The sequence below is a fragment of the Callithrix jacchus genome, chromosome 10 (genome assembly GCF_049354715.1).
Source record: "Callithrix jacchus isolate 240 chromosome 10, calJac240_pri, whole genome shotgun sequence".
Taxonomy (NCBI): Eukaryota; Metazoa; Chordata; class Mammalia; order Primates; family Cebidae; genus Callithrix; species Callithrix jacchus.
The window spans coordinates 9862066-9879574 of NC_133511.1; the positions used below are offsets into that span (position 1 = coordinate 9862066).

A 17509-nucleotide genomic window follows, 5' to 3' on the forward strand; every position below is an offset into this window, starting at 1 on the left:
AAGACCAGCCTGGCCAATATGATGAAGCCCTGTCTCTACTAAAAATACAAAAAGTAGCTGGGTGTGGTGGCGGGTGCCTGTAATCCCAGCCACTCAGGAGGCCAAGGCAGGAGAATCGCTTGAACCTGGGAGGCGGAGTTTGCAGTGAGCGAAGATCACGCCATTGCACTCCAGCCTGGGTGACAGAGATACTGTCTCAAAAAAAAAAAAAAAAATTAATGTGTGTTCCTGGTTTAGTATTAATCAGTAGTTTTAAGTTAATATCTTGATATCATAATAACAATTTTGGAATCTAGTCAAATGGTTTATTTCTATATGAAGTTAAATAACCCTAATTCTTCTAGAAAATAAGCCATGTATTTTATTGATTGGAGAAGAAACCAAAGCTGTTGTTTGAATTGTTTTGTAGTTTGAATTGTTTCCATTCAATAAATGCAAATCAGAAATAATTCTTAAGGAACTAGGGAAAAAGAAAGCAAAAAACTTTCAGTGATAATTTTTTTGGCCAGGCAGGGAGGCTCACACTTGTAATCTCAACACTTTAAGAGGTCAAGGTGGAAGCATCATTTGAGGCCAGGAGTTTGAGACCAGCCTGAGAAACATAGGGAACACCTACCTATACCAAAAAAAAAAAAAAAAAGAAAAAAAAAGAAATGTTTAAAATTAAATGAAATTTTAAAAGGAATTTTTTTGTAATTGTGATGGCTCAATATTAAAAGCACATCTAAATTCAGTTTATGGGTAATTGCTCAGTGTTCTAGCACTGTGAAGATATAAAGATATATGTATAAAAGCATCAGTTCTTCTTCTAGAGAGCTTAGAATTTCATATGCAGTTTCTCAGAAGGTGACCCGAGGATGCCTACCAGAGAATCATCTGAGGGACTTGTTGAAAATGTAGATTTGGTATCAGTGCTATTCAAGGGAAATATAATGCAAACCATGTATGTCATGTTACATTTTCTAGTACCTACATTAAAAAGTAAAAAGAAACAGGTAAAATTAATGGGACTAATATATTTTGTTTAGGCTAACATATCTAAAATATCTTGCTAACAATCGATTTTAAAGTTATTGAATACCTTTTTTATTTTTTTATTTTTATTTTTTTTTTGAGATAGGGTCTCACTCACTCTGTCACCCAGGCTAGAGTGCAGTGGCATGATCTCGGCTCACGGCAACCTCTGCCCCCTCAGCTTCCCTGAGTAGCCGGGACTACAGGCACATGCCACCAGGCCTGGCTAATTTTTTTGCTTTTTAGTATAGCCAGGGTCTCATCATGTTGGCCATGCTAGTCTCAAACTCCTGACCTCAAGTGATCTGCCCACCTCAGCCTCCCAAAGTGCTGGGATTGCAGGCATGAGCCACCACTCCTGGCCTGCATTATTCTTCTGATTTTAAGTCTTTGAAATCTGGTGTCTATCTTATAGCACGTCTCAATTCAGAATAGCCATATTTCAGGTGCTCAGTATCCTTATGTGGCCGTTGAGTACTATATTGGACAGTGCATTTCTAGAGCCCCATGCAGACCTACCAAGTCAAGTTCAAAGTGTAACTCAGGCATCACTTTGTACGTAGTATGCCCTCTAACAATTATGTATGCTGAAATTAGAGAACTACTGTGTTCTGTAAGTGACAGCAAGTTCTTTCACATAGACTATGAGGAGAACCAACCTTATAATCCTCTAAATAGTTTTCTTGGGTGGAGGCAGTATTATCTTTCATTTATAAGTAAATGCAACAAGATTTGAGTTACTTGCCAAGACAAAACAGAATTCAAACCCAAAAATGTCTGACTTAAAAGCCTATACTCTTCATCAGATGAAAAAGAGAAAAACGAAGTTGAAAAGATTAAAGCCAGATCCTACTAGAGAATTTAAAGCTGGCTCTGTAATTTAAGGGTAATTGAAGGGTTATAAGTAGAGGAGTGCCAAGGGTAGAGTTGTGCCTTATACTGATCATTTTTGCAGTGATGTATGGGAGGTAGGAGATCAGTTTGGATGCAAACAATCCTGCTAATGGAGTAGAGAGAATCTCACCAAGTGTCATAGAGGTATAGAATGTGCATATGGCTTTGAGAAGGACTTCAGTAAGATTACCTCTTTATTGTTGGATCTTTCCCAAACTTGACCACAAAAGTGATCTTTTTCTTGTAATAATCCAGAATGTCTGAATGATTACCTTATTGATAATATGTAAGACCAAAAGCCATAAAATTGCCAAAGGAGGGATTAGTGAAGGAAGGTCATAGATCCCTGAGGGACACCTACGACCGTGGCTGTATGCCAGAATTACCGGAAGAGTTATTTAAAAACACGTCTTCTAGCATTCTACTCTTGTGGAATACAGAATTAGTCTCTATCCACGTGTACCTTCTAGTTTAGATTCATATTATTTCCTTAAATGAATCCAGTGCTTTTTTTTCATAAAACAAAACAAGATATATTTCATATTTCAATATATGACTTCTGCATAACCAAAAAATAAACCACCACAGTAAAATGAAAGACAAAAAGCATATTTGTAATTCTAGACAAAACATTAACATCGTTAATCATAAATGAACCCTTCAGATATCAGTACGAAGAGACTAACATTACAAGAGATGTGAAAATAAAAGGAACAGTTTGCTTTTTAGATTTTTCCCTGGTTTTAGGTTCAGATGACTTGTGGTTAAGAAAATGCAATCTGGCCCGGGCACATGCCTGTAATCCCAGCACTTTGGGAGGCCGGGGCAGGTGGATTACTTGAGGCCAGGAGTTCAAGACCAGCCTGGGCAACATGGCAAAATCCCATTTCTACTAAAAAAGATTAGCTGGATGTGGCGATGCCTACACGGGAGGCTGAGGTGGGATGAAGAAAAGAACCCGGGAGGCAGAGGCTGCAGTGAGCTTAGATCTCACCACTGCACTCCAGCCTTGACAACAGAGTGAGACCCCATTAAAAAAAAAAAAAAAAATCTAGTGAGCCATCTAGAGTGGGAATGTGATCAATTGGTATAAGAGCCCTTTGGTATAGAAAAGTGTTTGAGCTCTTCAATATGCTTCCGTGACCTAGTCATCTGACTTCATTAAAATTAACTAAATCTCCTTCCAAATGTTATATAAAGTAAGAATGGTGAGAGAAAAAGCCCAGAGCCTCATGGCTACCTCCACATCATACCATAGCACATATTCTTCTGTTGAGTGTTAGAATGGAAGCTGGCCACAGCAGTCTTGTGTTTTTGGTATGAACAGACTGTTGAAACTTTTCCCCTCTTTATCATGGCAAGTCCTACCTTTTGGGCAGTGGACCCAGGTTTCTGGGTTTAGATTAAATCTCTCCCCTGACTTGTGGGTAGGGCTTACTTTTGCATGTTTGTGGGAGTATTAGGGTAAATGTTTGGTTTGCTAATAATCTCAGGTTTTGAACCCCTTTTGCCAGTGGGATCCATGCTTGTATTACCTCTCTGTTAGTGATAGGCAACTCCCAGAAGAATTTAAGCAAGGGGAAAAGTGGTATCGTAACATTCGCCTTTCGAAAAAATCTATGGAGAAATGTAGAGAATGGATTTGAGCACTAAGAGATTGGAGACAAGAGACCCACTTATATTTGAAAATATACGCAAAGGTTAAATTGTGGACACCTACTGGAAAAAGATGCACCAAGAGCATCATTGCTTTTGTATACAAGTCAAACGGCACAGAATAGAGAAATAAACCAACCATTTGCTTGAGAGTTTATACTCAGTCCCCCAAAGAGTCATGTTAGAAAACAGCTGGCATTAGTACACATCTGATTGTTAACTGGAGTATTAAAAAAAAAAAAAAAACACTGCAGGTATATCACTGATGTAATCTTCATAAAGTTTGAGCAGAAATCAGATATAGATCACAGAGTCAGAATATGAACAGAGAAAAAGCATTAAGCTGTGATAACTTTCCTCTGTATCAAGAACAGTGAACTAAGCCACGCAGAGTTTAGCAATCTCTACAATCAGGATCTAAGCTTCTGATTAATCTTTTAAAAAGTACAAAGCCTAAGCCTGCAATCCCAGCACTTTGGGAGGCCGAGGCAGGTGTATCACGAGGTCAAGAGATTGAGACCATCCTGGTCAACATGGTGAAACCCCGACTGTAGTAAAAATACAAAAAATTAGCTGGACGTGGTGGCATGCGCCTGTAGTCCCAGCTACTCGGGAGGCTGAGGCAGGAGAATTGCTTGAACCCAGGAGGCGGAGGTTGCAGTGAGCTGAGATTGTGCCACTGCACTCCAGCCTGGTGCCTGGTGACAAAGTGAGACTCTGTCTCAAAAAAAAAAGAAAAAATGTACAAGCCTTTCCTGTATCTAATCTGCTTTATAAAGCGATATGAACTTGAGAACTCTTTTTAATATAAATTCAAATACTGAAGGCTTTCTTGCCTAGGCTCTGAAATTTGCCTTCAGTTGTTTGGTTGGTTTTGCTTTCCTGTTGCCTGTTTATCATTTAAGTACAGCACTGATTTATGGTTTATAAAATCATCCTGGACACCTAGTCCAAATGGATGATTTAGACTACAGATGAAACCAAAAATTCCCAGAGTTCATACAAATTTGTTTTGGGCTGTCTCAACAAAACTATATCAAAATTATGGGCAGTAGACCTGCACGATCCATTAAGATAGCCACCAGCTACATGTGGCTGTTGAACTCTTGAAATGTGTCTAGCCCAAATTGAGATATGCTGTAAATGTAAAATATATACCACATTTCAGAGACTCAGTACAAAAATATGTAAACTATTTGAATAGCTTTTATATTGATTATAGATTTTAAAAATTTGATATATTGAGCTGAATGAAATACATACTAAAATTAACTTCAGCTGCTTTTTACTTTTTTATGTGCTATGCCAGATAATTTAAAACTATCTATGTGGCTCACATTATCTTTCCATTAAAGAACCTCTCCGTAGACTGTTTTGTAAGCCTCGGTTTACTAGAAGCATCATTCATTAAAGGATAGCTTCAATTCCCTCCAGGTGAGTGTCAGGTATTACAGGATCTTTGGCAGCGCCCCTTTCCTCTTACTGTTTTTAAAGAAAATCCTTAGAGACTATGAAACGAATCAAAGAATCAGAGCTGCTTTCTGTTGTTGTTTAATTGTATCACTGTAGAGCCTGACAAGGACAGATGTTAAAGTTTTATTCCATCGCACCTGTTTATAATTCTAAGTACATCATTCTAGATGTCATCAATATCATGTACTTTAATAGACCGACCAGCGAGAAATTTTCCTATTATCTCAAGCGTGCTTTTTAAACTCTAACCTAAAACTTGGCAGCCTTAGTAACCCTATTACCTAGAAACAACGTTATCACAGATCTTCACCGAACTAGTGTTATACCAGTTATACAAAATGAGGGAAAAAAGTGATTAGAGTCCATGTTTTCTACTTTTGTTAATGAGACCTTTTTACATCTACTAAACAGATATGTTTTCTTCGTTATCTTTAGACTAATAATTCACTTGGATCTCGACCAGCTAGATGGGCCTCCCATAATTTTGCCTCAAATCGTAGACCTTATGTGGTGAAGGAAATATTTTTCCTTTCCTGTTTCCTTAGCCCTTTCCAATTCTCAAAGCTACCTCTCTTAACTGTACTGCTGTTAAGCTCATAACCAACTGAAGGATAATGATTACTTCATAATAGACTTCCATAGTAATTTTGGTGTTAAATATTTTTATTGTCCTAAATCAATGACTGTCAGGCTTCTATTTTCCTTTAAAGCAGTACAATCCTGCAAATCTTCATGGAAGCCCAATATTTAAAATCAAGCAAAAGCAGAGTTCTGTTTGAATTGAGGGAGGATGCACAGGGTTTTGTTACCCACTTAAAAATTCCCTTCTCTACTCCCAGAGGGTCCTACAAGGCCATGGAATTTCTGTTTGGAACGCAGCTTGATAAGCATTGATTTAAACGATCTGTAACAAGGGACATGGATTTAGTTTTCTTGTGGTATGTTTAATATTTATCATCCTATAAATGAGATTAGCTTCAGAATGATTTTGGTACACTGGAAAAGAGACAATAAAGTTGAACAGATATAAGAATAACAAGATAGGCATCCATAAGTAGTTATGAGCCTTCAAGAGAAAAAACTCCAGTTGCCCATGAGATGAATTACAGATTCTCAAATACAAGATGAAATTTAATTGGACTACAATAGAAGAAAGTAAAATATCCTATTTCCATGTTTCATATTTTCATATTGAACATGATAGGCAACCGCACTTCTTCCCCCTGCTTAAGGAATACAGAATAGATGTAAGAGAATGTAACAATCATTCAACATTGAAAAATGCATCAGTGAGGAAGGTTTTAAAGCCATTTTTTTAGAGTCCTTTAAAATCTATTTTCATGTGTCCAAGATGGTTTATGTAAAAATCAGATCTAAAATATGAGAAAAAATGAAATTAATTCACCAAATATTTGAAGAACACCTGGACTTTTTATTAATAATTTAATGTTTTATAAATATTTATTAGTATATAATTATTCTGTGATTAAAATTTATACTCTTTCTCTGATATAATTAACTATATCTGAGCTTGAAGGACTTTGATACTAAAGATTCAAATATGATTTTCTAGCTTAAAAAGACTCTCTTTAAAAACACACACACACATATATATGTATGTACATGTATATGTATATGTATATGTATATAGACAGGGTCTTGCTATGTTGCCCAGGCTGGTTGAACTCCTGGGCTCAAGCTGTCCTCCCACTTCAGCCTCCCAAAGTGCCAGGATTACAGGCATGAGCCACCATGCCTGGCCTAAAAAGATACTTTTATATTTCCATTCTAACCACCTCATTGACAAAATCTGTGTCCTTATCATATAGGTGGGTTAATCTAATGACCTATTAAAGTAACAGAAGTTTTATAATTATACTTTAATTTTTCAGTGGAGGCTATCCTATGCAAGTACATCTTAAAATATAGCAAACTTACAGTCAAATTTTTAATTTAAACAAAAGGTGATATATAGAAGGTTATAGAAAATCAGTTTCATATCCTTTTGAGTCCCATAATTACCGTATTTTTTTTGTTTCTTTTTGAAACACTAGTGATCTCTGCATATCATGCATATTGCTCTAAGAGTCACAGTTTACTTTTATGAGATTAAAGCTATTACATAAAGATGTATTTTATTGGTTTCATTTTGATTACAAAACAAGCTTTTTTCCATTTTCTAAACTTAAGTGTTCAGACTGAGAGGACACGAGAAAGTAAAAAACTAACATGTGTTGAAGGCTTTGATATGCCAGGCACTTGGCTAGGTTATATTACCTTATTCGGTTCTCACAACGCTATAAGGTAGGCGAGGTTATTTTCATTTTAAAGATGAGAAATTGAGATTCAGAATAAGAAGCCCAAGGTCACGCAGAGAAGTGGTAAAGAGAAGATTTAAACTGTCAAATTCCAGAGGCTGTGTTATTTTCACTATCTTCAAAAGCTATCTCTATTTCGAGTACTGAAAGGTGACATTCTAGGTACAATTTGTATCATTAGATTTTAGATGATTTATAAAAAAGACTTTTTAAGAATAGGTTTTCTATGATCTTGTAAATAATATACGTATTATATACGTTTTAGAAACAAAGATCACCGATAATTTCCAAGGTTTTTAAAAAGCATTATATAATATGCAAATTGTAGTAAAATCAAGTTTGAAGAAATAAAAAGGTAACTGAAAAGAGGTTCCTTTGTTCTTTTCTTCACTGCCATATAAAGTATTAAAAAGAGACAGTCCCTTTTTATAGATGCCTTCATTCTCTTTTTAGGTTTTTCCATGTTTTTCAATGACTCGTCCTGTCTATCATTGGAAGATAACTGTTATAATTCTAAAATAACCCTTCCTGTTCTGTGGCTAACCTAGTTAATGGTATCTGTAGCTATACCTAAAGAGAACATTAATATGTAACATTATGGTTTTTTAGCTATGGCAGATCTAAAAGTGGCTGGCCCATCATCTCCCCTTCTAGATCCCAGACTGAGGCACATTGTCTTGCATTTTTCTCTGCATTACAAAACCCACCTCTACTGTCTATTAACCATCATAGGTGGCTAATGTAGTTCCATTAATAAACAAGCACAGTTTAATTCTCCAATGGCAATTATATGTGGTGTTACAGGATACGAGATATTATCATGACTTCTTTATGCCCCTCTGTTGAAGACAGAAAAGTAGAATTTATGTGCTTTTCCAAGATATGAGTCAATATGAGTAAAGATAATCTTGTTAGAGTTATGAGACAAAGCGAATTTACAGGAAAATGAAAAATTATCATACTGAAAGTCTTTTGAAGAATATGTTTGTTAAAAGATAATTTGTGTTCACTTAGCTCCCCTAATTTCCAGGTGTCCAGTTCATAAGGAGTTGCATTTGCCTGAAACTGAATAGGCATTTTTGGATAGAAGTAATGAGGTTTCAGTTAACCCAATCTAAAGTATAGTAATCCTTTTCACAGCTTGGTCTGCAGATTGGTTCATCTTGTTATTCAGTATGAGCTCTACAACAAATTGCAGAAGTTTTGCGGGGACATTGCTGTGACTCTAATAAATCAGCGTCTCATCTCCTATGTGGTATTTTAGTTGCTACTGATGTTAGAACACCTCTGTTCTTCAAAATGTGTCCCATAGCATGGAAGATCCCCAGCACATAGGTACTCTTGTTATAAACAAGCACATATTCACCAGCTCAAGTGCCCTGTCTCCCAGAATCTTCCAGATACCCAGAGCACAGAATATGATGCCCCTTAGGTTACACAGCAGGTCCCTTCACAACAAATTACAGCAGTTAGAAACGAGAGAGAGGCATGTTCCTCCAACAGAGGACTGTGGACTCAGGAACCTCAGAGGAAAAAGAAAGGTAGAGACCGTGGAGAGAAATCCATAGCTTGTTTTAATGGTCAGGGTCAAACAAGAAAGATGAGTAGAAACTGCAGAATTCATGGCTCTCGTCTCCCTCCACAAGACAGAACAGGAAAAGCTTAAGGCAGGAAAAACAAGCAAACATGAGATTCTCCCATTTCCAGCACTGAGGTTCTTCTATTATGTCAATTTTGCTCCTAGTTTGTGCCACTTGCCAGTTATTTCCTGTCTGATTTCCCATGGGGGAGAAATCCCTGGAGGTAAGGCTTCATAGCGGGGTTGCATCTCTTGCATCCTCCTCATTCTCTTCCAGCATCCCTTTTTCCAGTCCTGGCTTCTTTTTTTTTTTCAGGCTGGAGTGCAGTGGTGCAGTCTGAACTCACTGCAACCTCCGCCTCCTGGGTTCAAGCAATTCTCCTGCCTCGTCCTCCTGGGTAGCTGGGACTACAGGTTCATGCCACCACGCCTGGCTAATTTTTTGTATTTTTAGTAGAGATGGCATTTCACTGTGCTAGCCAGGATGGTCTCGATCTCCTGACCTCGTGATCCTCCTGCCTCAGCCTCACAAAGTGCTGGGATTATGGACATGAGCATCCACGCATGGCCTCCTGGCTTCTTATAGTAGTGACCTATTGACTTTTCATTAGAGGATCTTCTCTTATTTGTTGGTAGTCCCAGAAAGGGGTTTGCTCCCCTTGTGAACAGTTCTAACTGGGAAGGTAGCACTGCAGTCTTAAGTTTCTTGGTCTTTATCTTTCTACTTTTTTTTCCCAAAACTGTATTGCTATTGCCAATACCTGAGGAACTTGTCTGTCTTTACCATCACATACCTTTTCTTTTACCTATGAGTGAATTCCCAGTAACAAGGCTGCCATAAAAGTAGAGAAGAATAAGGGTCTATTCTGATCTGCCCTTAAATCCATCCTTGTTCATTTAGAAAATGCCTCAGTGAACCACTGATGAAAATCAAAGGGGACTCACCCAACAGCAGCATCGTAGCTTCTTTCAAGTCACCTCACGGTGAGTTTCTAAGCATGAGAGGAGGCAGTCTCTTCTTGTTTGAGGAGACAGTCAGCTGCCTGAGGCCAGGGCACTCCCTTACAAGATGGGTTATTGTTTGCCTCGATCATGCCTGTTCTGTTAGTCAAGCAAAGTCAGCCAGAGCAACTCTATGCAGCAGCCAGGGTGCCTCACACTCAGGGCTATAGACTGGAAATGTGCCACAGAGCTCCTTGGCAGATGTTTCCAGATATTTTCAAAGCCCTGGGAAATAACTCTTTTTAAGATGAGTACCATCAGCTAGGGAAAAGGTCATATGCACTCCTACCACATCTGATGTACCTGGAAGTCCCGGATCACTAAAAAGGCATTTGGGTCACTGGAGCTGCAAAAGGGCAGGGCTGATTTTCTTCACACTGAGATTAAAAATTAAATGTGTTCAATGAGAACACATGGCCACAGGGAGGGGAACATCACACACCAGGCCCTGTCGGGGAGTGTGGGGAAGAGGAGGAGGAGCATTAGGACAAATACCTAATGCACAGGCCTTAAAACCTAGGTGACGGGTTGGTAGGTGCAGCAAACCACCATGGCACATGTATACCTATGTAATAAACCTGCATGTTCAGCCCATGTATCCCAGAACTTTAAGTAAATTAAAAAAAAAAAAAGAAGAAAAGAAAAAATAAGTTGGTTTGTATGGCACTGTAGCATCAGTCTCATTTTGCTGTTTGGAACCCTAACTCCTTTTGCCTCCCCTCATCCAAGTTACCAAGGCAACCGCTTGCCAACCTAATACTGTAATTCTAGGACAGTCTCTTATCCAGGTTCTCAGAATCCTTATTCCTTCTTCTTCATCATTTCTGCCCCTCTAGCTACGTTTTGCATGTTCAGTTTAGGGAAGTTTTGAAGATGGAATCCATATTAGAATACTCTAATAAGGCTGGCAATTTTTCCCCTTCCAAGGGGAAGTTATCTCCAGATCCTGTAGCCATTGGGAATCATCCATCCACCCAGAAGGTCTTTGCCCCACTCTTCTAGGTCCTAGACAGAGGCAAAGAAAGGTAGCAAGAAGTAGAAAAAGCAGAAAGAGCAATAGCAGAGAGGGGTCGAGAACCTGGAGAAAGAGGAAGGAGTTTCAGTTAATCTCTTCCTCCAGTTTTGTTTGTTTGTTTGTTTTGGAGACAAAGTCTTGCTCTGTCACCAGGCTGGAGTGCAGTGGCACGATCTTGGCTCACTGCAACCTCCGTCTCCCGGGTTCAAGCGATTCCCCTGCCTCAGCCTCCTGAGTAGCTGGGACTACAGGAGTGCACCACCGCACCCGGCTAATTTTTTGTTTAAATAGAGACGGGGTTTCCACATCACCAAGATGGTCTCAATCTCTGGACCTCATGATTCGCCTGCCTCAGCCTCCTGAGTAGCTGGGACTACAGGAGTGCACCACCGCACCCGGCTAATTTTTTGTTTTAGTAGAGACGGGGTTTCCACATCACCAAGATGGTCTCAATCTCTGGACCTCATGATTCGCCTGCCTCAGCCTCCTGAGTAGCTGGGACTACCACCCGGCCCTTCCTTCAGTTTCTTAATTCATTCTTTATGGTTGCCCACTTCACTCCTTCTTTCATTTCCTGAGATCCAGAGATACCAATAATCCTTTTGAGTGGGGCTTTTCTGAGAATTCCAGATACATCGATTTGTCTACTTCAAATGAGCCTTCTTTTGACCACTACAAAGCAGGATTTTTATAAGTATACTTATGCCAAATATGAGAGAATAAAATAAGCCTTTTATTTTTAAGAAAGAGACCTACCGACAACATTCTATGCATCACATATTTTTCTACCTTTAAAGCCAGTGATGAATCAAATGGGACCTTTAATGAGTTACCCATTTTGCTCAATTGTAACTCACAATTTGCAGGGAGGCTTTGGAATTTTCCCTGGGAACCAAATCCCACTCAGCCAAAGTAGTCAGAGGGAGACTTTTTAGCAAATATTCAGAGATCTTACCTAATCACCTGTGACCACAAATCCTCCAACAAATTCACGCAGCAAAAGGACTCACTTGAAGTATAACAGTCATCCTTATTGCTAAATTGTTGGGGTAAAATAGTAATCAAGGCCCAAAGGAATATGCTAATTTATAAATACAGAATTAACTGATTTTGTTACTGAGCAGAAAAACCCTGCATCCATGCAGCTAGCCTGTAAGTGACTATAGAGCTGTGGTGAATGTTCTCTGTGTATATGGAATCAGATAGTTCCTTTGCATCAGTAACTACATGGCACTTACTCTGACATCCTGTTTTTCATAATACTTTCTCTGGCTCACTCTGATTTTGTCATTCTTTATCAGTACCTCCTCCAGTTATCCCTTATATTGTATCTAGCACATAGGATGAGTCACACCCTTCAAGGTTAGATTAAGTTCAGTCTCCCAAAACCTCTCCTAATGTGCCATCTGCAGGTCTCATCTGCAGGTTTGAGCCACCAGGTAACTGTCTGCTCAGGCTTAAATTATTATACTATGAATGATTCTGGACCTTGCTGCCTGACACGGACTTGCAAGACAACAGCAGCCAATCTAGGGATTTCTTGGTTAGCATTCATTTTGGAGGCTGAACAGGGGTATATTGGCTGGGAAAGTCCTGGTAACTTAGGGATCCACCCTGCTCATCCCCACTTCCCTTACTTTCCCGCCTCGTATAAAAGATAAGAACAGTAGCTTGCCCCCAAGTGCCATCTAAGGCTGGAAGGAGGATGAAAGGCAGTTGCCAATTGTATTGAATCTAATTTCGAGTTCCTGTGGGGTTTTACTGTACCTGGATGCAGAGCTACTGTGTTTTAGAGAAAGCACGCCTTCAACTTTATAGAAGTATTGCCAAATTGCTCTCCCAAATAGTTATGCCAATTTACACTCCCACCTGTGATGTATGAGTTCCTACTTTCACACATTCTTGGCAACATCTGGTGTTTGCAGACTTTATTTTTACCAATCTGATGGTGTGAAATAGTGTCTCATTTTGGCTTTAATTTGCATTTCTTTACTATTGAACATCTTTTCCTATGTTCATTGGTCATTTGGGTTTCCTCTTCTGTGAATTGATTGTTCATATATTTTGCACTGAGAAACAACTGGCTACCTCTTTTAATATATGAGTACTTTATATTCTGAGTCCTAGCCTTTTGATTGGTTTTCTATGTTGCAATTCTCTTCTCCAAAGCTATGACCTGTTTTTTAATTATGGAGTCTTTTGTGTAAAGAACTTCTGTGTGCTCTAATATATCTATTTTCCTTAATAACATGTGTTTCTATGTCTTGTTTAAGAAGTATTTTCTTATCCTGAATGTCTCTGGTAATTTCTTCTAAAAGTCTTATAATTTTTATATTTAAATATTTGATCTATCAACAATTTATTTTTTATATATGGTGTGAGATTAAAATACAGTTTCTTTTCTTTTTCTTTTTTTTTTTTTTTGAGACGGAGTTTCGCTCTTGTTACCCAGGCTGGAGTGCAATGGCGCGATCTCGGCTCACCGCAACCTCCACCTTCTGGGTTCAGGCAATTCTCCTGCCTCAGCCTCCTGAGTAGCTGGGATTACAGGCGCACATCACCATGCCCAGCTAATTTTTATATTTTTAGTAGAGACGGGGTTTCACCTTGTTGACCAAAATGGTCTCGATCTCTTGACCTCGTGATCCACCCGCCTTGGCCTCCCCACGTGCTGGGATTATAGGCGTGAGCCACCGCGCCCGGCCTAAAATGCAGCTTCATTTTTTCCATAGGAATAACCAGTCGCCCTGGTACCATATGCTGAGTAGTTCATCTCTTCATTGATTCGTAACACACCTTATTGTTGGCCTTTTATTTTTCCATATTAATTTAAGATTAGGTTCTCAAGTTTTGTGAAAAAAACCTTTGGAGAATTTCATTGGAATTGCAACATACAGATAAATTCGAAAATATTTGCCATCTTTATTAATTCTTACTGCCCACAAAAATAGTATGGTGTTCTTTTATTTGGGTATTCCCTTATATCCTTTAATACAGGTTTTCAATTTTCATTTTATCTATAAAGCTCCTGCATGTCTTCTCTTTTTTTTAAAGATTTGGATGGCTTTTATTACATTACAAATGGGATCTTTTTAAATTAAAATTGTAAATTGGTTTTGCTGCTATAGCAACACTAATTTTCTAACAAGGACATTATATCTGCAATGTAATAACATATTGTGCTAAAATCATGTATTGTATGTACGTTTCCATATGGTTTTTTAAACATTTTTTTTCTCCTTAGTTTTGTGCAGAATTTGTATATGTCTATTAGATCAAGCTTGTGATTGAATTATTCCAATCCTCTGTATCCTTATTAAATGTTTTCTGCTTCTTCGGTCAATTAGTATGATTGTGGATTTTTTTCATTTCTTCTAGTAATACTGTGATCTTTGTACTACCAATATGGAGACTGAGTTTAGAATGACTATTGCATTCTATTAATTGTTCCCTTTTTACTATTACATAGTAACTTTTCTGCTCCTAATAATGGTTTTTATTTTAAAATATATTCTTTTTCTGGTATTCATAGAGCTATGCCAGTTTTCTTTTGGTTAATGGTATGCCTCGCTGCAAATAACAGAAAACTTGACTACAGTTTCTTAAACACATGGAAGATTATGTTTTTCTCAACAAGATGGAGATATTTACCATTAACGATGAGCCACTTTTTATCCTCATTCTTGTTTTTTCCCTGTAAGTCTTTCTGGGCAGTGAGGATAAAGAAAACAACCTTTATTATCAGAATAGCATGGTACAGTATCCTGTTTTAACATCTACAGAATCTTTATCCCGTAATTGTAAATGGTTTGCTGTTTGCACACATCTTATGAAAGTAAATTATTTAATTAATTAGATAGAATGTTCTATTTCTAGAGTGAGTAGATGTGACATTTATCCTTACCAAATGAAATTACCAGGAAGAAATGTTTATGCAGCCCTGTCCTTAGGACCAGAAGCAATTAAATGCTCAGCTGTAGGTAAACCAAGTCTCATTAGTTTAGTAGCAAAGCTTAATGCTGTAGATTTCAGACAAGATCTGGTTCATTTAGGGTGGTGTGGCCATAGACATAATGCAATAGATTTCAAAGCATTAATGCAAAGTGAAAATATAGTAAGGTTTTAGTTGTCTGACTTTTTGCATCTAGGAATACTTGGTACATGGGTTCTCTCTAGAGATACCATTTTCTACAGTTTTTCAGAAGACTGATTTAAATTTCAGTATTTTTCATGAAACCTAACACTAATTTGTACCTTTTGCTGGGGCATTCACCAGGCTATCAGGTAACCCTTCTTACCTAGAAAATGACCTCAAAATCTCCCTTTCCTTATCCCATTCTCTGAAACTTCCGGTGCATCTGATTTCCTGTCTAATCATGCCCTGGACCATTAGGACAGGACTGTGGAACGATGTATTGTCTCTGTTTGTCTTTGGAGGCTTCAACATCCACAAAGCCAGTTATTTTACTTCTTTTTTGTGCTAAAAATGATTAGCCATATGTTAGTTTGTTCTAGTGTTTCCCAGGGAACCCTAGAACACAATATGCCTAATATTTAGTTTATGCTAAAAGTTAATAAAGCATTTACCTACATTATTTCATTCAGCCCTCTTTAGTCCTAAGAAGAAAAAAATCTTTATTATAGATAACAAATGGAGCCTTCACACTATAAAAGAACATAATTGTTGCATTCAAAGCAGGAGACTTTTTCTTCAAAAACGTTGGAATAAGTATTATTTTTTAATTAGTAGGTTAAAGTGTATAAGCAGGACCTGGTGCTAGATAAATACTTACTGAATGACTACACTTAGTTGTGCATTTTCTTTTCGGCACTAAGGCTGCTAATCCAATTTTGAATGCCTTTTTGTCATTATTAATCTTGTCCAACACAATATAGTTGAACAGAAACTAGGTGTCTTTTTCACTGCGGTATACGCAAAGTGTTTCTTCTGTGAGATTAATTCACATTCTGTGAATGTGTCTTTCCTTTCAGTGAGTGTGTAGTATGTTGTTTTACATTGCTCACCTAATAAAGTTTGTACATGATTCAGTCACTGAGTATTGAAATATACACTAAGAACTCTTGTTTAAAGAAAGTTTTTAGAAACTCATAAGTATTCAGTTCTACTGTTTTTATAGATTTTTTTTCTGTATGAGTTCTTGACATTTGACTGAAATTCTTGATGTGATTGAAGGGAGCCCTTCTGTTTTCTTTATTCTGATCCAAAACAGCTTGTGTCTTTCTGACTAGTTAACCTTTACAACTTTACCTTTGAAAACTCATTTTCTTTCTTCTCTGGAAAATAATTATTCCAATTTTTTTTTCTCACAGATCTTGATTTTCAGCTAGTTATCTTGATGCGTCTCTGAGCTATAAACTCCCATTTTAAATCTGGCATTTCTTATTACTGTTGTAATTATGTAATCATTTCTGTTTACAAACTTGAATTAATGTACTTGAATTTAGATTTCATTGTGTTTTAAGTGTTCTGTAATAATCTTTCAGCCATGGAAACAAAGAAGTATTTTCCTGCAGAGGAATAAAATTGGCAGTGGATTGGTTTTTGGAAAGAGGCCACAAAGATATTACAGTTTTTGTTCCTGCTTGGAGGAAAGAGCAGTCCCGACCTGATGCTCTCATTACAGGTAGGCATACTCCAGGCAGCTGCTTGTTCCTAGCTTTCCTGTAATTCCCGTGCAGGTGTCTGGCACTGTCAGGTATCCTAATCCATCTCATTCACGTAAGAGGGAGTCTCGCGATGTCACCCAGGAATGGGGTGCAGTGGTGCCATCTTGGCTCACTGCAGTCTCTGTCTCCTGGACTCTTGTGCCTCAGCCTGCCAAGTAGCTGGGATTACAGGCATGCACCACCACACCCAGCTAATTTTTGTATTTTTAGTAGACGTAGGGTTGGTTTCACCATGTTGGCCATGCTGGCCTCAAACTCCTGACCTCCACTGATCTGCCTACCTCAGCCTCCCAAAGTGCTGGGATTATAGGCGTGAGCCACTGCCTTTTCTTTTGCGGAAACTCTGACTTCAAATTTTTTTAAATTGTGACCTTTACAGAGATGCCAGGAGTCACAAGACCTGAATCCAAATTCTGGCTTTGCCATTCGCTGGCTGTGAAGACTTTGAGCCATACAGTGAACCCTTTTGGACCCCAACTTTCTCATCTGCTATTATGACATTAGACTAGGTGGCGGTCAGATTCTAATGATGACAGTTCAAAGAAGACATGTAAGACCCCAAAGTGTGCTTCAGTCCAGTCAAAAGAAATGCATTTTGCATTATTCTGTAGTCTTAAAATGTATGAGTTTCAGGCACTGATGTCTTCTGTAACTGTTAATTATGGTTGTGGAACGTTTTGCTCAATTTCAGTGATTCACAATCGACATCCAACCTTTCTTGTCCTTCTCTCCACATCCAATATTGATAAAAACTGGGTACCTGTATAAAGAAAACTGTAAAACATTTTAAATCAAAAACAAATAAAGAGACCACCTACCATATATCCAAAGGAGATGATTAAGACTTAATTTTTGGCCGGGTGTGGTGGT

The 17509-nt window shown here is 38.1% G+C and overlaps 1 protein-coding gene across 3 annotated transcripts in view; it reads left to right on the forward strand.

Moving 5' to 3' along the window:
* ZC3H12C (zinc finger CCCH-type containing 12C) overlaps positions 1 to 17509 on the forward strand; it is an 84451-nt gene that overhangs the window by 49510 nt on the left and 17432 nt on the right. For all 3 annotated transcript variants that reach the window (XM_009006739.5, XM_078339405.1, XM_035264469.3), the window contains one exon: positions 16457 to 16596. In XM_009006739.5, the coding sequence (XP_009004987.1) occupies positions 16457 to 16596 (140 nt within the window). The remainder of the gene's footprint in view (positions 1 to 16456; positions 16597 to 17509) is intronic.